At 37.4% G+C, this 25,765-nt stretch overlaps 2 protein-coding genes across 51 annotated transcripts in view; both read right to left on the reverse strand.

Annotated features, from left to right (window-relative positions):
- IPO8 (importin 8) overlaps window positions 1–12,999 on the reverse strand; it is a 71,293-nt gene extending 58,294 nt beyond the window's left edge. Inside the window, exons 1-3 of the mRNA XM_069491799.1 lie at window positions 12,726–12,999; window positions 7,706–7,787; window positions 1,520–1,676 (exon numbers count right to left, since the gene is read on the reverse strand). Of these exons, the coding sequence (XP_069347900.1) occupies window positions 1,520–1,676; window positions 7,706–7,787; window positions 12,726–12,809 (323 nt within the window). The 5' untranslated portion in view covers window positions 12,810–12,999. The remainder of the gene's footprint in view (window positions 1–1,519; window positions 1,677–7,705; window positions 7,788–12,725) is intronic.
- An 11,327-nt stretch (window positions 13,000–24,326) lies between these two features.
- The window catches only part of CAPRIN2 (caprin family member 2), a 43,980-nt gene continuing 42,541 nt past the window's right edge, over window positions 24,327–25,765 (reverse strand). For 23 of the 50 annotated variants that reach the window (XM_069489946.1, XM_069489951.1, XM_069489945.1 and 20 more), the window contains one exon: window positions 24,327–25,249. In XM_069489946.1, coding sequence (XP_069346047.1) covers window positions 24,681–25,249 — 569 coding nt within the window. In that variant the 3' untranslated portion in view covers window positions 24,327–24,680. Of the gene's footprint in view, window positions 25,294–25,765 lie in introns of all 50 variants that reach the window. The other 27 variants (XM_069489947.1, XM_069489942.1, XM_069489940.1 and 24 more) reach the window with 3 other exon arrangements.

Below are 25,765 nucleotides of genomic sequence, written 5' to 3' on the forward strand. Positions count from 1 at the left end.
TATGTAATCTTGACATTGAACATTTTCATTCCCCTTTCTTTGTTTCACCTATCTGCCCCTCCCTTTTCAAAAGAAATCCAATTATTATTAATACTAGCTCATACGTTGAAAAGAATTTGTTTCTCCTATTTTAAGATTACAAAATTTTTATTACCCTACAGCTGTGGTGTCCAATAGAGCAGCCAATAGCTACTTATGCATACTTTAAATGAATCAAAATTAAATAGAATTAAAAATGCAGGCCGGGCACAGTGGCTCATGCCTGTAATCCTAGCACTCTGGGAGGCCGAGGGGGGCGGATCATTTGAGCTCAGGAGTTCAAAACTAACCTGAGCAAGAGCGAGACCCCATCTCTACTAAAAAATAGAAAGAAATTAGCTGGACAACTAAAAATATATAGAAAAAATTAGCCGGGCATGGTGGCGCATGCCTGTAGTCCCAGCTACTCGGGAGGCTGAGGCAGGAAGATTGCTTGAGCCCAGGAGTTTGAGGTTGCTGTGAGCTAGGCTGACGCCACAGCACTCTAGTCCAGGCAACAGAGTGAGACTTTGTCTCAAAAAAAAAAAAAAAAAATGCGGCCGGGCGCGGTGGCTCATGCCTGTAATCCTAGCACTCTGGGAGGCCGAGGCGGGTGGATTGCTCAAGGTCAGGAGTTCGAGACCAGCCTGAGCGAGACCCCGTCTCTACTAAAAATAGAAAGACATTATATGGACAACTAAAAATCTATATAGAAAAAATTAGCCAGGCATAGTGGCGCATGCCTGTAGTCCCAGCTACTCGGGAGGCTGAGGCAGTAGGATCGCTTAAGCCGAGGAGTCTGAGGTTGCTGTGAGCTAAGCTGACGCCACGGCACTCACTCTAGCCTGGGCAACAAAGTGAGACTCTGTCTCAACAAAAAAAAAAAAAAAAAAAAAAAAAAAATGCAAATGTCACATGGCTAAATGTTGGCGAGCATGAATACAGAACATTGCTATCACTGCAGATAGTTCTATTGGACAGTGCTATTCTACAGCATCCAATCTATTAATCTGAAAAACTGGAGACAGTTCTTCTGATTTATATCTACTCTATCCTGTTTTCTCCAAAGGAAAAGATACTCAATTCATTTTTTTTAAATGAATAAAAATATAGGTAAAGGGTTCGGAGATGTGGTAGAATTCCCAGAATCAATCTCCCTATATCAAAGAAAAAAAAAAGCAGGTAGTAAAAAAGTCAAGAGATCATGACGAAGAACATAGATTATTTACATAGTAGGGATTTACACAATCATTTGGTTAAGTATGATTTTTACTTTACTTCTTTTTCGTAGCAATTATGGCAACTAAATATTTTCCAAAGTATTCTGAGGCAAGGAATGACAAATGCAAAGATAAATAAGTAAAATATTCTTCAAGTGTCCGTCTTCAGTATTTGACACCTCTTTAAAAATATAAACTTGAGGCTCATGATTAGATCCAACAGCACCCACTCTCAAATATTTCATGCTTCCTAGTAATAATACAGATATAACATAAGGTACCTCACTAAATCTGGAGACCGAATTATTCCTTCCACAATGTTATCACGTATTTGCTGGCGATCATTTTCATGAATGTTGAATGGAAATATTACTTCTCCCGGTGGAGGTTCTCGGTCTGGCCAGTATTGTGTCACCATGTTCTTCAGGTAAATGGCAGCTAAGTTTGAGGGGAAAAAAATGCTAATATAGCAGTATCAAAAGGATGGCTTCAATTCAGCTTTACAGAGCATGAAAGGCTAGACCTCTCAATGTTAAACATGATACGCAGCAAAAATGTAGTATCTTACAGGTATAAATAGCCAAGTTGGGAAGGGAAAATGGATAAGAATTTAAAGGTTTCACTTCAGCTAATCTAAGCAGAAAACATTTTGTCAAATCAAGCTTCAGAACTTACATGACAGAAAAATCATCTAGGACTCATGTAAATATCCTTAGATAAATGCAAGGCGGTCTAAGTGAGACCATACTAAACATACTTTCAGATCATAAAAATCACACTTTTCACAATGCTTAATATTGAGTTGACAACAAGTGAAGTTCTACTTTCCTTCATGTAGATTGCCTTTTTTGTTTATTTTCTTTCACAGGCTACTATCCTACAGTACCATTTTGGAATATCTATGCTCTTTATGGTATTGGTAATTTTCTTCTAACTCTTTTGAAATATTTACTAATTATAATAATGGGGAAACAGACATCAGCCTTGAAATATTTTTGGAAAAATCTCAGGAAATTTTTTATCTGTTTACTTCTATCAAAATGCATAATTGATGACTTTGTTCCTATTCCTTTTAACCGTCTTCAACTTTTAACAAAAGGCTGGCATACTACCACAGGGTTTTGAGAGGGAATGTGAAACTTTCTAACCATCTCAGTTGAACACTGAATGTAAGTAAATACTTATTTATAATGTCATAATCTTATATCTATAATAAAGATAGGTGGTCTGCAAAGCATCATAACTTTCTCCTCTCCCCTTCTTCCCCTACCCAACCCTCCCTTCACCGTACTTTTAACATAAAACTGGTAAAAGCATTACACGAGAATAAACCAACATGATAGACATTGGCTAAAACAAAAGAAATTTAATGAAATTATGAACTTGATATCCTGTAAGTTCCTCTTTCATAGTTGTGATTCAAAGGTCTGAAAAAAACTATTCCACCTAGGATTTCAATTTGTTGGAGTGAAAACAAAAATTATTCAAAGATGTGTATGTTTGAGGGGGGTTTTTTTTATTTGTTTTTAATTTAAATCACAAAGGATCTACACTAAGTATCATATTTTATCCCAATACAGTTATTATACAACAGTGATTAACAAAAATGTAGACATTCAATAAAAACATGTAGAGCATTAAAAAAAAGAGAGAGAATGAATTATCTAAGCATACAGACCAACCTGTCAGCAGTTCAGACTGATTTCAAGGGATTAATCTTTGCAAAAAGAAAAATCAACTATAAGACACACAAAATCATTTCAATCCTTATGGACCTAGTCTTGAAAATAAATAAAAGCAACCGTCAGACAGCAAAGATACAGACATGGTAAAATCAGACTTATCGTGATTCAGTCATTAAATACTTTTATAACTAAAAAATGATTTTATTACAAGGCACCATACAAGACAGCCTATATAAAAGGCACACTAATTTATATATGGTTAAATTAATGTACAATTAGTTAAAATGAAACTGAACTTAATGTAATAATTAAAAAGAGAAAAGTACTCTTATGGGTAATCATGCATTACTAAGAATAATGAAGGAAAAATACCAAAGATAGTTATAATCACATCAATAATCTAAAAACCTCCCTTTAATCATTTAATTCAAGTATTTTACCAGACTTAACAAAACACTATTATTTTAATCCAATTCATAAAGAAAGGAAGCATTAAACTTAAGTTTTCCTATGAAATCTACTTACCATTTTAAATAACTTAAGTTGAAATTAACTTTCTAAAACATATACACACTTTTCTCCTTCTCCAGCACAATAAATCATCACTTAAACTCTGAATAAATGATCAGCTGAACTCTGGACCCAGCAATGCAACTACAGAGGTCAACTGGATTCCATAACCTCAAAGGGGAGAAAGTGCTGTTATAAACTCAGTGAAGGAGAATGCCATGCTTTTTATTTATTTATTTATTTTTGAGACAGAGTCTTGCGCTGTTGCCTAGGCTAGAGTGCCATGGAGTCAGCCTAACTCACAGCAACCTCAAACTCCTGGGCTCAAGCAATCCTCCTGCATCAGCCTCCCAAGTAACTGGGACTACAGGCACACACCACCATGCCCAGCTACTTTTTTTCCTATTTTTACTAGAGATGGGGGTCTCACTCTTGCTCAGGCTGGTCTCCAACTCCTGAGCTCAATCGATCCCTCCCACCTCGGCCTCCCAGAGTGCTAGGATTACAGGCATGAGCCACCACCTCTGGCTGGCCATACTTTTTAATTGATGTTTTTAAGCCTTAACCTTTTTCATTATAATTTGGTTGCACTTTTCTCCCTTGTTATTACTTTAATCTGTGAAAGGCTAGATCAGATAACAAATGTGTAAATTATATCTAAAATAAGATTAAACAGATTCTGAGTAAGAGCCAAGAAGCTTCCTAAAAACACCTGAGTTTTAATGAAAGCTTCTTGGACTGATCAGAGACATCTTTCTGTTTATTTCTAGGTTCTGCACTCTAGAATGCTGATGTTAATCTTAACAAGTAAATAAGCTCTGAATAAACAACCATAGACTAAATTTTTATATCCTGTCCCTTTCTGTCTTTTGGAAATAAGACAAAAGGTCAGAAGAACAAAAAGCAGGCAACTTACGGAAAATAAAAACCACACTATTTTTCAAATTATGGTCCCACATCAGTCACCACCAACAATTTCTTCAGGTCCAATAAAGTACCCCTCAACTGCCACTTTTAAATTAAAACTATTCTTCTCATAGCAACTCCAAAATGCACTAAAGAAAGTACATTTCTAAACTTAAGTTTACATGTATTAGAAAAATTTTAATAAAGAGCCTCTGCAGAGGTAAGGAGTAAAAACTTAGAAACAAAAGAAACTTGAAAAATTCCTGACCATAATTAATTTAAGATAGGCTTCTTTCTCTGCACATTAAGTGAAAATAGTAATAACGTCATTAAATCTATCAACACTTCAAAAGAAAAGCAGTAGAGCAAACATTCAAGTTTATTTTCTATTGCTTGGCAACATCAAAATATTAAATTATTTTCCTATTTTTTTAAAAATTCATAGTAAGAAAGGATATCCACTAACTAGTTTGCTTGATGGTAGCAAGAATATTTTATAATTGCCCACAAGCAAAAAAATTAAAAACTGAAAGAGCTATGTCTTTCCATTTAATATTAGCATAATTTTTTGACAGCTTTATACAGGCTGATTTTTTTTTTTTTTTTTTTTTTTTAGAGACAGGATCACACTTTGTTGCCCTAGAACAATCATAGTTCACTATTGCCTCCAACTCCTAGGCTCAAGAGAACATCTCACCCCAGTCTCCCAAGTAGCTAGGACTACACACTACCATACCTGGCTAATTTTTCTTATATTTTTGTAGAGGGGTCTATGTTGCCCAGGCTGGTCTCAAGCTCATGGCCTCAAATGACCCTCCCACCTCAACCTCCCAAAGTGCTAGGATTACAGGTGTGAGCCACCATGCCTGGCCTCAGGCTGATTATTTTTTTAAAGCAAAGATCACATCATTCGCTTTTAAGTGTCTTGCTAAAATGATAAAACACCTATCTGGGTGTCACCATAAAGTTCTTGGAGCATCCTTGTATATTAATATTAAATAGAACAGAAAATTTATAAATGACACTTAAATGTAGGATAGTTATAACGTAGAATTTTACACAATGTATTTCAGACTCTATGGTAAAAATGGCTGTTCTAAGACAGAAAATTGTCCTAGTAAGTTAGAAATTGATCAATCACCAAGATAAATTCTGGCTGGTGGCTAACAGATTTGAAATGCACATATAAATTATGAAGAAAAATTGTCTTTAAATGCTATTTACATTTTATATCAAAACTTCAGGGGCCGGGCGCGGTGGCTCATGCCTGTAATCCTAGCACTCTGGAAGGCCGAGGTGGGCGGATCGTTTGAGCTCAGGAGTTCGAGACCAGCCTGAGCAAGAGCGAGACCCCACCTCTACTAAAAAATAGAAAGAAATTATATGGACAGCTAAAAATATATATAGAAAAAATTAGCCGGGCATGGTGGTGCATGCTTGTAGTCCCAGCTACTCGGGAGGCTGAGACAGGAGGATCCCTTGAGCTCAGGAGTTTGAGGTTGCTGTGAGCTAGGCTGACGCCACGGCACTCACTCTAGCCTGGGCAACAGAGTGAGACTCTGTCTCAAAAAAAAAAAAAAAAAAAACAAACTTCATGAAGTTGTGCAGAGTTGGTGAGTATAGGAGGAACCTAGCATTCTAATGCATTGTTGATAGAAAAAGTAAGCAAAAATAATTTAGTGATAAGATTAAAAATTCTGAATGTTGACATCATTAGTATCATTAACTAGAAGTTACATTCTTAAAATACACTCTATAAGAACATTGCCATGAGTACTCAGAGATACATGTTCAAAGACACTCATTTAGTAATGCCTCTATCAACAACAAAAGGACAATAAAGGAAATGTCCATCAATATCAGGTTGTTTAAATCAACTGTGATAGTTCTATACAAAGAAATACTGAACAGCTATTAAAAAGAATGAAGTATACATGTAGTGACATGGAACAACCTCCAAAGAGTACATGGGTTAAATGAAAAAAAGAAAACTAAAAAATAGCATGTATAAGAATTAGAGAACCGCACATCAAAGTTGATGGCAGCTATCTTTTGTGGTACTAACAGTAATCTAATGTATTAAATATAAACTCTGTTTTCGTAATGTTTATATATTATATAAAGAAGACATTAGTGTAATAACTTGTTTTAAGATCTTTTTAAATGCTATTTCTAAAAAGCTTCAACAGTATTGTCACAATGGCTCTATAAATACTTAGGCTATTAAAATAGCAAAACGTTGTTTTGGACAGCCCCATTCTATGAAACAAAGATTAAACTACTGAGAATTTTGGTTTCAAAAAATTTATACAGATGTCTTATAAATCTTATTAAAGTAAAAAGTAATTCCAATATGAATATTTTTTCCATAGGTTTTTATTTTAGCCACAAAAGGAACTTTTAGGAAATCATATATATTATTATAAATTTTTCCCAAAGCTTCATAATTTCCTATTTTATTCTATGTTATAATGAAATTAAATACTTTTACCAGCATGCAGATTATGATCCCATTTCTATAAAACTGTTCATCTATCCTTCTACCTTAACACATGCAAAGACTAATGTTCATCTAATATTAATGATGGTCATTTCTGAGTGAAGAATGTTGGGTGATTTTACTTTCTTCTTTGTATTCTCCTATATTGCCCAAATTTCTTCCAATGAGTACATGTCACTTCTATAGTAAGTCTTTTTAAATATATTTATTTTTTAAATTAGCTGTCATTTTACCTGCATCAGCTTGTAACTATTATCTTTTCAGGACTCATGACATTCCAAGGCTTTCCCAATTTTTAACCTTCTGGGCTCTGATGACCAGTCCATTTAAAAACCAAACAAACAGAACAGCAATGCATCACATCATGGAACTACAGTAAGACCCCATACACATAAAAGGAAGTTTCATGTTTAAAACAAAGTCCTGCTCCCCAATCACCTGGTTAGAACATCTATACAACACATTACCTCCACAATCTGATACATGAATAGAGCTCAAATTCATATATATAAATACATGGTGTTAATCTACAAGCCTAGAGGCAAGGCTACCAGAAATCATTTTAAAAAACTGGGAGATTAAACTATTAAAATCAAGAAATCTAAGGGGAAAAATGGCAAAGTTAGAGGCAAGGAACTAGTGGATGGGAGGGAAAGATGGAAAGAAAAAGCTAGAGAACATCTGAGAGCTCAGTATCTACCTCCAAATTTCCAGGGAAAAGGAGAGCAAGTTTTTTAGCCATTAGAAACACTTCAAGTCTACTTCCTAATTTTCTAAGAAATTACAAATATTTACAACCAAAATAAAACTATATCATTCTACTTTCACCTCTAGGTAAATTTACAAAGAATAAAAAGCCAACTCACCTGCCTGACGCACTGGGAATTCCACATGGTCAGAGACTATAATCCGAAGTAAACTGGGGGCAAAATTGATAATCTTGTAGGACTGAAATTACAAAGCAATGTTTTATAAAATAGGGCAATATAAGTGAATAGCTGTTAGCACTGCTACTGAATATGTTACTGTCCAAATAAAAGAAAAACTTTTTTAAAGAGACACTCTCCAAGGCAAAATGAAGATTACTAAAATACTTCAAGTAAAAAAAAATGCTTAGAATAAGTTGATGCATAAAAGAATATGAACATTTTTATGATTTTTTTGACATATATTGTCAAAATGCTCTCCAGAAAGGGTATACCAATTTACACCTGCAACAGTAGCATGTGAATGAAGGTGTCCATCTAGACAACACACTTCCTATCATTCCTCTGAAATGTTAAAACCTTATGTTTTAAATTACATTTAAATTATTTAAAACTTAATTACATTAATTTATTTAAAACTTTATGTTTTAAATTACATTTCCTCTATTACTAAGGAGGTTGGATTTTTTTTTTTTTCCTGATCATTGGCTATTTTTTCTACAAATTTCTTACTCCCTTTAACCTTTTGTAAATGAAGTATTTGCTTTATTCTTAATAAACTCTAAGAACTATTTATGAATTTCAAACCTCATCTTTTTATTTACCTATACATGGCAAGTATTTCTTCCCGGATTATTTGTGCTTTAATTTTGTTTGTGGTATTTTTGACAAACAGAAAACAGGAAAACATGGTCTACAGAAAATCAGAGGTCTGACAGCAAAACAGACAAGGTAATTTACACAGTTGAACTTGAGCTATGGAGAGAAGCCAGTCCAGACTGGAACAGTGTGATTCACCAGACAGAATTGAGAGCTGTCATCACCAGCTGCCCTCTCCTGCACTACCATCTTTTGAACTTAACAATGCCTAAGGGAGCCTATGCTGATGAAGTTCCTGCTTTGCCCTGTTGCCTGGGTCATTTCACCCGATAGGCGTGTTCTACTTTGATCTGCTCCTGAGTTTGGCCATGGTGACCTTAGAAGCAAAAATATACAGAGCAGCCCATTCCTTCTGACCATGTTCTATCCAGATGTCTAGTACCTGGGCTATATTACAGCCCTGCCACATTCTCAGAGCCCACACATAGCCCTGTCCACTGACATTCCCAGACAAGATTCATAAATTCCAGTGAGGCCAAGCCAGACAATGACCCAGAGAGTCTGTCAACATACTTTCTCCTGGGAGCCTGGTTCTATGGTGGCATCCCTTTCAATACACAGCTAGGTTTGTGCATACCACTCAATTTTTTAATTAATCACTTTTCCTATTCATTTATTTATAATAGCATTTATTAAGGCAAATGTTTGATTTAAAAATTAATTTGGAGAAAACTGGCATCTTTATAAAGTATTGATTCTTTCCATCCAAGAACATTATGCTTTCTAAATCTTTCCATATCCTTCAATGAAATTTTGAATTATCATATAATTGTTCTTCCTTTCATTCTGTGTAGGCTTCAGAATCTCAAGTCTGTGGTATGTAAGGCAAATTCTTTTTTATCCATAAGTGAAACCACCAGAATTTTAAAGTAGTTTTTAAGAAAACAGATTTGTTTTAACAGCAGTTTATAGGAGGCAAAATTAATACAGACTTAGCCCAACCTTCTTCACCTTGTACATATACATTATAATTCATGTTTGTAACCTTCTAGATACTGAAAGATCTTATGGTGAATCACAGATTAAAACATCCATGTAGTTTATTCTAACCACAAAAACTGACTTCAGTTACTTTTTAACAAATTTTATTACATATAAATACAAAATAACACCTTTATACTTAGATTAACCCTACTTATTTGAAAGCACTATTCTTACTGGGAGACTACTTTTATTTCACAAATATTTAACCTAATTTCTTTGTCTCTCTTTGGGCTTCGAGTTTCTAACATAAGACTCATTTCTCAATGATTTCTTGAGGGTATTTATATCTGTGAAATTTTCTACAAATAAGGAGTTTTCTTCCTTGCTAAATTCTGTATTTTCTGAGAAAATCATATAAAGCAAAGACCTGATGTTCTCCCACTTTCGACTCACTGCTTTAACTACATTAACTTCCCTAGTCCTCCCGCCCGCTATGTGAGGGCCTTCTCTGAACTGCTATTACCTCTGTTCCTCTCCCTGTTCTTCACCTGGCTCATTCCTTCACAACATCCAGATCTCTGGCTCAATGTCATTCATTAGAGAATGACTACTCTATTTATATATTCCAACACTCTTTCTTGGGTTTTATTCTCTATTGCACTTATGACCTGAAATTACATTACTTATTTGTATCCCCCACTAGCATGGGAGCAAAAATAAATTATATTATGTACTTGTCTGCATCCCCAGCTCCATGAAAGCAGAGTCTTATACCAATGCCTGCAAAATAACTCAATAAATATCTCTTATTCATATAAACAAATTCTCTTAAAGAGTAATAAAAAATGGTATGTACAGATACATGGAAAGCAGGGATTCTAAAGCTTGGCAATGAAAGTAAATACCTTTATTTCCCTATTGAAGCCATGTGGAAAATGATTTATTAAAATAAGAAATCTTTCTAGATGAGTTACTGAAGCAAGATACCTATCCATTCCTACTCCCCTATGCTGCTACTAAAGGGACTTCCGGTCTGGAGACATTGAGGAAGGTGTATAGGCTTCATTCTTAATATCCTGAGATAAAACTGAAAATATTTTCCCATAAAAAAATATCACAAATAGCAGTCAGGGAACCAGTCACTGGTAACAAAAAAATGTTGGCTTGAAAAAAATATAACTCCAAATAAGAATTTATCCTTTCGAACACACGCTGTCGTGCTGAAACTGCCTACTCTTCTAAATAGCAACTGACAGATCAATCAGTACACTGCAGAAGCTGCCCCCATATTTCCTAAGTGGGGGGGAGCTAGACTAAAATAAATGAGCTGGACCATCCGTAATCACTTATGGTAGATTATACACCCGTTTATTCAACAAAGTAGGATGTTACAGTGGTGGAAAAGGATAAGCATACAAAACCCAATACTATATAAAATGTAATACTCTAAGGTTATGTGACATTATATTTTGGTCTTCTACTTACAGCCTGTTCAAAAAAACTTTGTGAGAACATATTACAATCCAGAGCATTATATAAAATATAAATGCTAAAAAAGTGGTATAGCAATTAAGCTTTTAGAAGTTGCAGGGGAAATCATGGTCTGTTAATGAGTTGGGTAGATGTGGAACAGGGCAGAGTGATGGAATGGATTGGATTGGACTGAAATATCATGAAGAAAAAAAAATAGGATTGGATCTTAAAGGTCTCCTAGTTTTATGGGCTTTCCCACTTACTTTTACCACTTCTCTAACATCAACTACACTTAAATACTGATGAATTGGAAAGAAATGAAGGTTAGACTAAAGGCAGGAAAGTGTAACATGATATCAAAGATATGCTCCCTATCAACACTATCAAAGGAACATCTGGCCTCATTGTCAGGGGAAGGGGGTCACAAACAGGCCAACCTCCCTGTTCATACTAGTAGATTGCAAGTTCAGCTCTTGTTTTGTTCTTCCTAACTAACCCCTGGATTACTACTCTTCCAGCCAATCAATATACAGTACTTCTATTCTGCAAAGCCTGGAACAGGTACTGACTTCAACCTTCCCCTATTCTGAATGGCAGTCCTTTTCTTTTTGAAAGACCAATACATTCTCTTTGGGCTTTAGTTCAACTCAACCTCCTCTCCACAGTCAGTGTTTTCACTCTCCCTTCTATCTCTGAGAATCCTGGGTTCACACCTACTCCAAACTCCACCCAGATTTTCCAATTAAAATAATCCCTTTCAAAGATTCACAATAATCAGATTCAAACGTCTTAGAAAAAAAAAAAAAAGATTCACAACACCTACCTGCTTTTTAAAGCCAATTCCAACAGAAACATCTACTTATAACAGTCACACTTTAGGAGGCACAGAATCACCTGGAGAGCTAGTTAAAACACAATTGGGCCCCACCTCCATAGTTTCTGATTGTTTAAGTCTGGGGTGAAGCCCCATAATTTGCATTTCCAACAAGTTCTCAGATGACGTTGCAACTGCAGGGCCGGGGCAACACTTTGAGAACCACCGATTTAGGACTATTCCTTTACATTTTACAGATTATCACAACCTCAAACAGCTGTCACTCCATCCATCCTAGGGGTAGATCTTAATTCCTACGTCTTAGTGAGAAGTCTATAATTCATTCGTACAGGTAAAGAGGAAGAAGCAAGCTACAGTTTGGGATCATTAAAATTTTGAAATGTTGGGGGCAACGTTGGAAAGAGTTCAAGGCTGGTTAGGAAGACTAGAGGATGGAGGGAAAAAGAAACTTACACATTTAAGCATTTATAAGAAATGCCTTCAAACACATTGCTTTGATGTGTCTTTGACAAGGTAGTACCAACATAAAAACTGCCTATTCTTCCCTGAGCAATCTCCCGACAGCAATGCCCAGTGCTCCGACAAAACTCTGCCAATCAGTGTCAAAACAGTCCTGTCAACCCCACAGAAGAGCAGCGTTTCCCACAGCAGCACCTAAAAGGGGCTGAGTTTGGAGAAAAGCTGAACTCCGATTTGAATTGGAAGTGAATTTTCCCACCTGTGACCCCAAGTCAGCGCAATAAAGAAAAAGAAATCATACCCTGAAAACACTAGCAAAGGTTGCAAAAGCTTTTTTGCGGACCACTGTGGGCTGAACAAACTGCACCGGGGAAGGAAGGCGATACGAAAAGATGCAAAGCTGGCCAACAGGTGCGCGAGCTGCTTAGCAAAGAGCCTAAGAGCGCTGCTCAACTGGACCGGGGAGCGGAGGGCGGGACGGGCCGAGAGAGGCGTCAGGGTCCCAGCCCCGGTGGGGTGGAGATGAGGGGCGCCGACCCGGGAGAGCCCGGGAAGCCGGCTCGGGGAACCGCTCCAACGGAAGCGGGGCGCCGCAGGCCCGCTCCTCACCTGGTTGAGCTCGTTCTCCGCTGCAATCCGCAGCTTCGGGTCGATGGTGCCCTTCAACGCCTGGATAATCCGGTTGAGGTCCATCGCCCCGGGTGGGGGCTCCGCGGCCCCCGGATCAGTAGGCCAGAATGCAGCTTTAGTTTTCTTCTGAACCTCTCAGCCTCCTTCTCTGCGACCCCTGGACTACCTCACTCCCCACCCCCCGCCCTCGTTGCCACCTGCAGCCACTTGCTGCGCCACTCTGACTCCGCGCCCCCTGTCCTCCCTTTTTCCCCCCCACAACTCGCTCTCCATTCACCCTTTTACGACAGCCGGTGGGAGGCGGGAGAAGCAAGAAGAGGAAGCGGAGCTTCCTTTACGGCGGCCTCTTCCCCCAGGCGTAATGCTACGACCGGTTCCCGTGGGCGGGCGCCATGCTGCTGTACGGAAAGCCGTCTCGGCTTCTTCCCCGGAGGGAAGACGAGCTCCCAAGCTCCGGCAGGCGGCCGCCATACTGCCGTAAGGAAAACAGCCTTCCGCCTCTTCCCGGGAGGAGAAACTTGAGCTGGCCCCGAGTCTCCTTACAGCTGCTTCCAAATTAAGCATATCTGGATGGAGTGACGCTTTTTGTTAGTCCGAGAACCGTTTGGGCATCACAACTGGGTCTGTTCCAAGACAGACTTGCTGGGACCTTGAGACCACGTACCCTACGGGACAGGATCCCCCCGGTGTGTGGAGCCATCATTCTTTCGTTCATTCATTCACTTTCACTGAACATTTAACATATTTTTTGAACCAGGGTACTAGAATTTTTAGGTACCACGTTATAACAAGATGAATTCGATACAGATTAATATGAAGGAACTCACAATCTGATAAAAGTGACATTTGTAATATAAACAGAAAAATATATACAAAATATGGAAACACAGAGGTCAGAATATATGCCTGAGAATTTTCTGACAATTTTTCAGACCTCAGAAAAGTAGTGAAAGGCAAGGAGAAAAGTTATGCTGTTTCCATCCACTGTGCCCATATCTGGCTCCACAATTTCAATGGCATAAAAATATTAAGGAGCTAGTTTTTCCTGCGGTTAACCCAAAAAAAAAAGAGTTCTGATTACATTTAGTAAAGAACATGACTGCGGGCAAAATACAACTGAGGGGACGTGATCTTTTCAGAAGTATATAATCAAGATAGATTGGTTCAATTAATTGGGTTCGATCAAGATGATAGAAAATAGATGGCAGAAAACTTAGTGCCTGAAAGCTTCCCCCTCAGCTGGGTGCAAAAATCCCTAGCAATAAACTTAACATGCCTCTGATTGCTTCCATTATTGCCCTTCTTTAATCCATTATCCACACTGCCATCAGAGTAATGTTTCTGAAATGTTAATATTGTCATTTCTCTTCCTTGGTGATTTCCCATCAATTTCAAGATAAAATACAGGCCGGGCACGGTGGCTCACACCTGTAATCCTAGCATTCTGGGAGGCCGAGGTGGGTGGATCGTTTGAGCTCAGGAGTTCGAGACCAGCCTGAGCAAGAGGGAGACCCCATCTCTACTACAAATAGAAAGAAATTATATGAACAGCTAAAAAATATATATAGAAAAATTAGCCAGGCATGATGGCACATGCCTGTAGTCCCAGCTACTCGGGAGGCTGAGGCAGGAGGATCGCTTCAGCCCAGGAGTTTGAGGTTGCTGTGAGCTAGACTGATGCCATGGCACTCTAGCCCAGGCAAAAGAGTGAGACTTTGTCTCAAAAAAAAAAAAAAAAAAAAAGATAAAATACAAACTCCTTAGCACTACAGGGTCTTATGAAGCATAATGCCTTTCATCTCCACACTATTTCACTAATCCACTCTCTTGTACCTCATGATTATCTAAAACTCCTTTACCTATAAACTCTTAACTCCAGTACCATCTTTTATAGTTAGAACCTGTTCTTCTATTGCTCTCTCTTTCAATAATTCTATACCTGTTCTCCAACTCAATCACTGCTTCAGGTCTCTTTACTCTATCCATTCCTAACTACACATCCTTTTCTGCTATTAAACTCCCAATTCAACTTCAAGACTACCCTTGACCCACTGTGCAAACTGACACCACTACAAATATGTGTTCTCTCAGACTTAACAACTCTATTCCTTGTCTTTAATCAGCACCATCTTCCGTTCCCTCAGTAGCTGGTCCAACTCTCGGGATTCCTCAAGTTCCCTGCCCATTCTCAAGCCCTGCAAAGATGAGCAATGCCATCAGGCTCAACTCTCCCAACAACCAATTAATCTCTGCTTACCCTCTTCAGGCCCTTCTCTCCAGTATGAACCCAATATTCTCTGATCTCCTCCAGGACCTTGTTCCATAAATCTTTCTTCTCTTTTATATTTTTCATTAAGATAAATTTGGAGTATTATGTGCTCATTGTTGAAAATTTATAAGATTTTTTTCCTATATTTTCAGCTTCTCTACCTCCACTGATTCAACCTTGGCCTAAAAACATTTCTTCCAGCTAAAACACAATCTTTCTTCCGTAATGCTAATTATTGCTCATTCTTTTCACTTTTCATTCCAAAGAATGGTCTTCATTCATTGCTTCTATCAGACACCCCCAGACTTCTGCTCCCATCTCCCTCTGCCATTGGCAAGCAAAAATCTTGTCAAGCAACTGACCCCCTTAGCGAATGCAAAATACACTTTTTAGTTCTTATATTAAATTCTCTCTCTGGTATCTGACATTGTATTATATTCTTTTTAAAATATCTCTTTTGTTTTCTCTTACAGAATATATTCCTAACCCTTTGATTATGCAATTAATCATACAACTCTTACACACTGGTGCCTCTCAGGACTCTGTCTTCAGCCCCCTTTCTCTTTCTCTTCTACCAATTCTTGTGTCATTTCATCACTTAACTTTAACCATCAACTCAACAAAGACAACTTACAAAAATAGTTCTAACCAAGATCTCTTTCCTTAAACTAAATGTATCCAAATGCCTTCTACACTTCTACCAGTATGTAGAAATCACTTAAGGCACACATCTAAAACTGAACTCTTGTAGTACTGAAGAAGATAGTTTGGAGAAAGAAGAGACTTGATGCAGTTATTCCAATAACATAAAAGGAGAGATAAAAGATAGTGACACCACCAAATGCTGGTGAGGATGCAGAGAAACTGGATCACTCAAACACTGGTGGTAGGAATGTAAAGTGGTATAGCCATTCTGAAAAACAATTTGGCAGTTTTTTTAAAAAACTAAATATGCAACTACCATATGACCCAGCAGTTGGATTCCTGAGCATTTATCCCAGAGAAATGAATAGTGCTCATACAAAAACTTGTTTATAGCAGCTTTATTATAACCAAAAACTGGAAAGAATCCAGATATCCTTCAATGGGTGAATGATTAAACTGTGGTACATCTATACCATGGAATACCACTGAGCAACAAAAAGGAACAAAGTATGCAACAACCTGGATGAATCTTCAGAGAATTGTGCTGAGTGAAAAAAAGCCAATCCCAAAAGGTTGTATATTGTCTGATTCCATTTATATAGCAGTCTTAAAATTAAAAAAATTATAGAAAGATCAGTGGTTGCTAAGGGTTAATATGGAGGTTGGGGCAAGAGGGAAGTGAATGTGACCATGGAGAAAAGGCAACACGAGGGATTCTTGTGGTGATGGAAATGTTCTTAACTGTATCAATGCCCACATCCTAGTTGTGATGTTCTACTATAGTTTTGTGAGATGGTTACCACTGAAGGAAACTCGACAAAGGGTACATGGGATTTATTCGTATTATTTCTTACAACTGCATAGGAATCTACAATTATCTCAAAAATTTTAACTAAAATTTTTAAAAAGCTGATGTTCCCATGAAAATTTTGTATGCTTTGGACAGACTCAATAAAGATGAGTCACTAAAAAACAATGCCGTCAAATTAGGAGTGGCCAACAGGAAAAGATCAGAAAAAACCACAAGCTCTCAGATTTCTTTGCAAGTGTTTTAAAATGGTTTGCCCTAAACTATAATTCATGTTTAACCTATACATGGCTCATTATGAGTCCTCTTTTATTGCTTTACATAATGAGAAGATTTCTGTATTTGATACCCTCACCTTGTTTCAGGTAGAATTTGAACCAGCTATATTGTCTTGTATTATTATGGTTTGCATAATAATGCCTCACCTGTGTGCCTGTTTCTTCATCTGCTTCCAAGAGCTGTTGTGAGGATAGATAAGCACACTACCCATGGGACATGCTCAATAAATATTATCATCATAGTCTATTTAAGAGAAGAGAGACCTTATTCAACCTTTGATGAATGTGACATAGTCTCACACTATGCCTGGCACATAATTAGCAATCCGTAAGTAGTGGTTGAATGAGTAAAGGAATGCATGTGAGAGATAAGGAGTCTGAAACAGTATGTCCACACACAGTAGGAAAGAAGGTATTAAAGATGAGACATTTCACAGGTAGAATCAACAGGAATTTGTCATGGATTAGACATATAAAGTCTTATAACTAAGGGAAGTCAAAAATGATTTTAAAGTTTCAAGCTTTGATGACCTACAGAAGTCATTAACCAGGGAACACAGATTTTGGAGGAAAGATGAGATTGCCTTTGGACATGTTGAAATGGAAGTGCTTATAGCTTATACAGCTAGAGATTCCCAGTGAACAATTTGGAAATCCACATCTGGCACTCAACAAAAGATCTGGGTGAGAAGGCAGGAAGCTATGGCAGGGGCAAGAGGAAGGAATAAAGGTAGGGATTTAAAGAACTGTGAGTCACCTATATATATAGGGTAGATGACACCATAGGCGCAAATGGCATTAGCCTAGCATAGAGTAAGAATAACTGGCATTACACCTCAAATTACAGAAAGTAACTTTTACTCCAAGCATGGACTCTGTGGCCTTATCTGAGATTAAACGTTTTAGTCATCTCCATGGAACATCACACAGCTGTCCTCCCCCCATCAGTTCGCAGCAGTTTATCTGCTGGTCTATGTTTGTAGGCTTGAATCTAGTCCGTATGGTAAAGAGAAAGTGGGAGTTAAAAACCAAAGCATAAAAATTCCTATCTGTAAGTTTAATAATGCATCTTTTTAAAAAAAAAAAAAATTTTAGGCCTTGTTCTGTGTGAGATAAAACCATCTTTTAAAACCAAGTTAAGTAAGCTCTAAGTGAATGCTGTAAAGTTTGTGACTAAATGCCTCTTCTCCAAAAGCGTCTACTCTGGCAGAGCTCTCCATCGTAGCACCTGAAATACAGTCAGCCAGCAGAGTATGCGGAGGACTGGTTCCAGGACCCCCGTATATGCCAAATCCACGTATACTCAAGTCCCCCCGTCAGCCGTGTGGAACTTTGTTAGTTCTCCCTACACTCAGGTTTCACATCCCACAAATACAGTATTTTCGATCAGCATTTTGTTGAAAGAAATCCAAGTATAAGCGGACCTGTGCAGTTCAAACTCGTGTTGTTCAAGAGTCAACTGTATATGCAAGAGTATACATATATTGGCCAGGCGCGGTGGCTCACACCTGTAATCCTAGCACTCTGGGAGGCCGAGGCGGGTGGATTGTTTGAGCTCAGGAGTTCGAAACCAGCCTGAGCAAGAGCGAGACCCCGTCTCTACTAAAAATAGAAATTATATGGACATCTAAAAATATATATAGAAAAAATTAGCCGGGCATGGTGGCACATGCCGGTAGTCCCAGCTAATCAGGAGGCTGAGGCAGAAGGATCCCTTGAGCCCAGGAGTTTGAGGTTGCTGTGAGCTAGGCTGACGCCACAGCACTCACTCTAGCCCGGGCAACAAAGCGAGACTCTGTCTAAAAAAAAACAAAAAACAGAGAGTGTGTGTGTGTATACATACCTTGTAAGTATGTATTTTGTTACTAGAAGTCAATGTTAATCTTCTTTAAAATGGTGTGTATAACCAGAAGCCTAGAGTAGACTTTCCTAAAAGAATGTGAAACACCACTCAGTTAAAAAAGGAATGTTTTTTAAAAACAAAAAACCAGTGATACATAAGCTAAAGTATTAGGTTAGAGCAGTGTTACAGTTTCTCAGCAGAAGTCAGGAACTTACTTTTCCAGAGGCTACAATGGTAGTGGTGGTGGGAAGGGCCATAAGCTAAAGATGATAGCATTAACTGGGACAAAAGAAAATATTTACTTTCAAATAAGTTGTTTCTTCAAAATGGTGGTTTCTTCATCTCCTCAGGCATTCCACATTTCACACTGACAGAGGAGCCTTCCCTTGCCTCAGCTTCAGGACCTATAAGAAGCTAAGGCTTATGACAACTGTATCTGAAAGTTGTACAGTTCACAGACAACTGTACGGTTCACAAAGTGTATGGTTTGCCATAGCAAAGTTGAGTAGTGCACCAAAAGCATGTGTACATAAGGCAGCAGTGGAAAATGCAGTGAAGGCAGCGGCACTAGAGAACTAAAGTAGAAAACAGCACTGTAGAAAATTCTACACTGTATTTGGACTTGGGAAAGCTAACTCTGGCTCAGGTGCTTCTTCTAGTGGCCTTAGAAAGTCAATCTCCAAAAGTCTCCGTTTTCTTATCTCCTAAAACAGTATCTATCCCACCAGGACCACTGTGAGGATCAAGTAAGATTACATATCTGACAGTACTTTGTAAAGTATAAGGTGAAATGCAAAAATTAGTGAAACGTGGATAGTACTTAGGCTTTTACGGTAAAGCTCTTCCATCTATTATCACTTAAGGATAATTAAACCCTCAAATTCGATCCAAGAAAAGATAAGTTAGGGTTGGTACTATAACAATCTACCATCTTAAGTTTATCTTCTACTTTAAAATTTTTGGCCAGGCCCACTGGCTCACACCTGTTAAGTCCTAGCACTTTGGGAGGCCGAGGCAGGAAGATCACTTGAGCCCTGCAGTTCGAGACCAGCCTGGGCAACATAGTGAGACACTGTCCCTACAAAAACATTTTAAAATTAGCCAGGCATGGTGGCACATGCCTGTAGTCCCTGTTACTGGGGAAGCTGAGGCAGGAGGATCACGGGAGCCTAGGAGTTCAAGGCTACAATGAGCTATGATTATGCCACTGCACTCCAACCTGAGTGAGAGCACAAGACCGTCTCTAAAAAGAATTAAAGTAATAATGTTTAACAAAAAAGTAACACGTACATTTCAAGTTCTACAGTAAAATTCACAATGAAGTCTTCCTCCCTACTACAACCCCCAAACCCTTTCCTCAAAGCCAACTACCAAATTTCTTGTGTATCTCACCAGAAAAAATTTCAAGTCATTACATACATGTTTTTTAGATTTTCACACAACGAAATATTGTACACTCTGCTCTGTGCCTTCCATTTTGACTTACTTAATTCCCAATTCCTGGACATCTAGGTTGTTTCTCCAGTTTTTGCTATTATAATTAATGCTATACAAACTATCTTTATGCATGTATCTTAGCATAATTCCAAAACTATTTCTGGGGTAAATTCTCCTAGCAATGAAATTTCTGGGTCAAAAGCATGTGCCTTTTTATCTTGACAGTTGCTGTCAATATTCCCTCCAAACACATACAAGCTTGCCAAAGTGTGTATACTTTAAAACTTTACATATGCTCACTGATCATTTTTTCATGTATGAACTGCCTCTTCATATCCATTGTCCTTTTTTATTGATGTCCTCCCACCGCAGGTGGTCATTTGTCCTTTGACATTGCTATTTTCCTCTAAACAGATGTTTTGGGGAAATAAATTCTACTTGTCCAATTTATCTACCCTTATGGCTTCTGGGTTTTGTGTCCCACTTAAAACGCTCTTCCATACCTCATCGTTGTTTTCCCACCCAAAAAAATCACGCTACCATGAGGCCCAATATCAGTAAGTCCCAATTCTGCATTCAAAGCTTCCAATCATCTTTTTTGGTGTCCCATTCTTAAATAGGAACAGCCAACCAATTATCACAAGATTCTGAGCAAATATAACCATACAAATAACTACAACAGAAAAAGCGTAGAAAATAGACTACATGGGGAAAAAACTTAAAAACTATCCTTAGGGTAGTGATAAATAATGCAGTCATGAAATAAGAAAAGAATACACATACAGTTGGCCCTCCGTACCTGCAGGTTTCACATCCACAATTCAACCAACCACAAATCGAAAATATTCAGGGAAAAAAAGAATGGTTGTGTCTACACTGAACATGAACAGACTTTTTTTCTTGTCATCATTCCCTAAACGATAGAGTATGACAACTATTTACACAGCATTTACATTGTATTAGGTACTGTAAGTATTCTAGGAGATTATCTAAGGTATACAGGAGGATGTGTGTACGTTATATGCACATACTACACCATTTTACATAAGGGACTTGAGCGTTCAGATTTTGGTATCTACTGGGGTCCTGGAACCAATCCCCTCATGGATACCGAGGGACAACTGTATGTGAGGAAAGATAGTAAGTGTACTTAGAAGTCTAAAATGTTAACAAAAATTTAAAACTCCACAAAAAGGTCAGAAAATAAAATCAAGGAAATCTCCAAATAAGTGAAACTACAAAAAAGATGAGAAAGCTAAAGAAATGGTCCAAAGAGTCTAGTTTTCAAATACTAACACTTGCAGATAGAGAGGAGAAAAAAAAATTGTGATAGAAACCAAAGAAATAATTCAAGAAGAGAGAGGCTCTCAAAGGATGAAATTGATATGTCTGATGTGTCTGCACATTTAAATGTCATTCATCTTCATAGCCCCAGAGTCAGGTAAAAATCAGGCAACCTAAATATTTGAAAGACTAAATCATTAGCAAGATATGGGATCTTTGAAATAAAATGAATAAAGGAAAAATTCTTGAGAAACTTAGAATTGGTGAGCCTAAGTTCTTTTGGTATTGATTTTTTTTTTTTTTTTTTTTGAGAAAGTGCAGTGGCATAATCATAGCTCAACCTCAAACTCCTGGGCTCAAGCAATCCTCCTGCCTCAGCCTCCCAAGTAGGCAGGATTACAGGTGTGTACCACCATGCCCAGGCTAATTTTTTTCTATTTTTAGCAGAGATGGGGTCTCGCTGTTGCTCAGACTGACAATATGTCACAATCTGGCATTCAACATCTTGCATTGATAGTAAATGAACTGTACCTCTACATTGTCAATAACTGCGCAAAAGCTGAAAAAAGATAAAGTTATTGTGGTCTAATCACCCCGGGTCAATAAGAATACCCCTGAAATAGAGTAGCAAGTAGAAGACCCAGAGAGATAAACCTAAATTTTTTCATCAAAATTATTTAAAGTATTTGGTAGGTGAGGGGTGTAGAATTCATATGGGAAAAATTTCTATATCTTAATTATTTTACCTTATGAAATACATAAAATATCATCCTAGTTATCACAAGGATTACAATAGACTATCATGTCATTAAAGCTAGAGTTTGTGCAAACAAGATAGATTAAAAGTATAAAAACACAGTATGTGATGTCAAAGGATTGTAAAAATACAGCTATTATGGAGTTAAAGAAGTTTAAAAAAAAGGGGGATGGTTGGAAGATAACTGGTACAGGGAACAAGCTTTCAAAAAACATCCTGCTTAAATACCTGCATCTACTCAAATCATTTTAGAGGAGGTCAGAGTCAGTGGCTCACAATTCTTAGATGTGGAAATGACACAACATTTAACAAAATAAAAGATTTAAAGTAAGAAAGAAGAACTTGAGGGAGAATCTAGCAAATAGGAAACCTACTTTACCTCCCCCATCTCTGCCTTCAGTAAGACAAGTATTTATATATTCATGTACCTACAAAAAATAGTAATTATATGGAATGCCATTCCACTTCAGTCATACCTATAGTAAGATATTCACAGCAAAATAAAAGTTCTTTCCACAAGGTCTATAAATGGGCTTTAGATATCTATGGATCCAGACTCCATCTCTTGCAAATGTATATAAATTCTGCATGTATGTATCTTATCTATAAAGATATCTGAGCTTTTATTAAAAGCTTCCAGAACTATCGTCAAAAAGGTAAACTGCTTCAGAATGAAACATCTTGTCCATTTATTCTTAATAAAGAATTCCTAGTTCATTATCTTTATACTTAGCAAAATAGCATTTTGTTTTAAATATTCTCCTAAAAATGACTATCATCGTGAGGGACCCCAGTTAACGAAAGTCTTCTTGTTGGACACTTACCTTAAAAAAATACGTAAGTTGCTCACAGAATTTTAAACAAACATTGATTGTAAGAGAGAAAGACTAAGCTAAAGACATTAATGCAGTAGGAAACAACAATGGGTAGAAAAAGGTCTTGTTGAACTTGACCACTAACTGTTCTTAAACATCAAGTTTTCCCCTCACTTAATCATATTACCACTTTTTTGTATACATTTTTAGTTTGTTATGAACATAAAAGCCCTGAATTAATTTACTTAACTGGAATACGAATATCCCTATCCCAAAGTACCTACCATGAGCTGTAAGAGTTCTGTTAAATAGTGAATGATATTACATCCAGTATCTTGAGAAAACTATACTAGCATTTACAACCACAGAGAGTTAAACATGGCTTCAGGGTTTAACTGCTGAACCCACATCCAGTTCAAAAATATTAACTATAATAAATATGCTTTTAGACCATCTTCCTGAGATTATTTAACACCTCAAAGTGAGAAGAGGATCAAAATAACTTTCTGCTTCAGCAGATGACTTGCCTTAATGGGTAAGAATGCCTTTCTCCAACCCGTAATATATTTCTGAATATGCAACCAAAATGCTCACTTTTTAAAATCATTCTTTAAAGTAATTGAGAAATAAAATATTTCCTAAGTTATTAATGAGGAAGATACACAAGCTTAAACTAATTGTGAGAAAATGTTCTATGTCCAAAATGAACAATAAACTCTGGAAGTGCCTGCTATACTGCATACGACAGTGTATACACATACGTAGAACCCTAAAGTTTTCAGAATGAGAAAAAAATTACAGCATCTAACATTTATTAAATGCTTATGTGCCAGGAACTCTGTTAAGTATTTTGGATATAGTCTTAGTAGAACTTCACAACTGCCCTGAGGATGATCTATCATCATCTCCATTTTACATCTGGGAAAACAGTCTTTATAAAAAAGAAAGTGATCTAAAGGTAACACAGCTTGCCCAAGATTAGCTACTAAGTGGCAGAATCAGGACTCTAAAACACAGCATTGCTTGACCACAGAGCCTACGCTTTTTAATGACTTAGCATTCTGCCTACTCAAATTGAGACTCCACTAGAAAGCATTAAGTCATACTGATGGTAGACCAGTAGTATTACCTGTTATCTCCTATTGCATATTACACATGTAGATAGCTAACTAAAGGAAGCACATGCTCTACTGCAAAATAGCTTTAAAGAGAATGTGTGATTTGGCCCATGGAAATAGATCAAATCCTTTAACGAATGACATGTATAATAATATCAGAGAAAAGTAACCCTAGAAGGAACTGTTATGCATAAAAGTTTTCTTATTTTAAAATAAGAGCATGAACCCATGTATAAATAACCATTCAAGAGTTATCAGTGATGAATACTAAAAATTAGATATTTTACCACTCAACTAAATGTTTATTCAAATAGGAACACTGAAGGTGCATGTAACTTTTTTATTGAGGCACAACAAGGCATTGTAACTTGCCTGAACTTGAGGCAGTCAGTTTAGTAAGCTGAACGTTAATACAGTTAAGGATTAAGTGCAAACAATATACATTCACAGCTTGACTAGCAAGGCTACATCACAATTTATAAAGTGCCAGATTAGTGCTAATTGTCATTCAGCTTGAAATTTTTCACCTTGGGGAGGAAAACAAAAAAGTAAGGACCTCCTCCTTCCTCTAGGATTGAAAATATTTTCCTAAACCAATCAGTCATGAGGACAAGGACTGCTTTTCCTTTAATCCCACTAATTAGAACACCATCCTGTATGTGTCAATTCTGTACTGACTTTCAATCTTGATAAAGAAGATAGCCTGAAAATGTAGAGTATTTCCAACTACTTCCATAAATTGCTCCCCTGTGCAAACGTAACCATATCTGGTCTCCCTGGAAGAGCTGAAGAATTGCGTGATTGCTAGCAGTTTCATGGTCTGGAGCACCATCATTGGCATAGGCTGATACCAAGACTTCTTCATTCTTCATGAGGTTGACATACAGTGGCACATTCACCGCCAGCTTTAGCATGTGAAAAATGAAAACATAAGTGCCATTCACCGGGCAATTAAATCTACCAAGCTGAAGATCAAAAGTTTCTCCTAAGTTGTTCAGAAGAAGATCAAACACAATAGGTTGGTCTAAAGTTCCAGGGGCCAGATTAGAGGTTCTGGCTGCTGAGAAGGCAACTCGCATCTGCTGGGGCAGGGGATAGACGTGTACTGGCAGTATGGTGGCTGCTGGATTTGTCACTGGCACATCCACGGGGGTCATGCTACGGGAGTCTCCTTGTCCAGAGTCACCACTGTTAAAGGTTTCGTTGTCTCTTTCTGGGCTGCTCACCTGAGAAGAATCACTCCACCCTGCTGTTTTATTAGCAACAGTGAGTTTCTCATAATGAAGTAGTTAGCTTTGAACACAATATTTAACATTAGTCGGCTACTGAAACACAGATAAAGATACATTTCATAGTAAATTCCAAAACAAAACCAATAAAGTATAGCTGGGTTATACTTTTCTAGATTTTCTGGCAATAGGCTTTTATAACACTATTCTAAAGCCAGAAGGGTCCAAGATAATCTTGTCTAATTGCCTTTTTTTTTAAGATTAAGAAAACATGCCCCCCCCCCAAAAGGTTGGATAACTTATTACAACTAGTTAAGGTCAGCAAAGTCTAAAACTCAAGTCTGAACATTTTTTACTTCTTTATCTTTTTCCCAGAAGTCTCACTGAGTTAAATGATCAGTGATCAATCTTCTACAAAGTAGCTAATGTAGAAGGACTCAAGAAAACTGAGATTACATAAAAGAATCAACTTTTAGAACTGCTAGTCACTAGCCATTCAAAGCTATATTGATATGGTACTAAGCCCCATGATGAAT

The sequence above is a fragment of the Eulemur rufifrons genome, chromosome 16 (assembly GCF_041146395.1).
Source record: "Eulemur rufifrons isolate Redbay chromosome 16, OSU_ERuf_1, whole genome shotgun sequence".
Classification (NCBI taxonomy): Eukaryota; Metazoa; Chordata; class Mammalia; order Primates; family Lemuridae; genus Eulemur; species Eulemur rufifrons.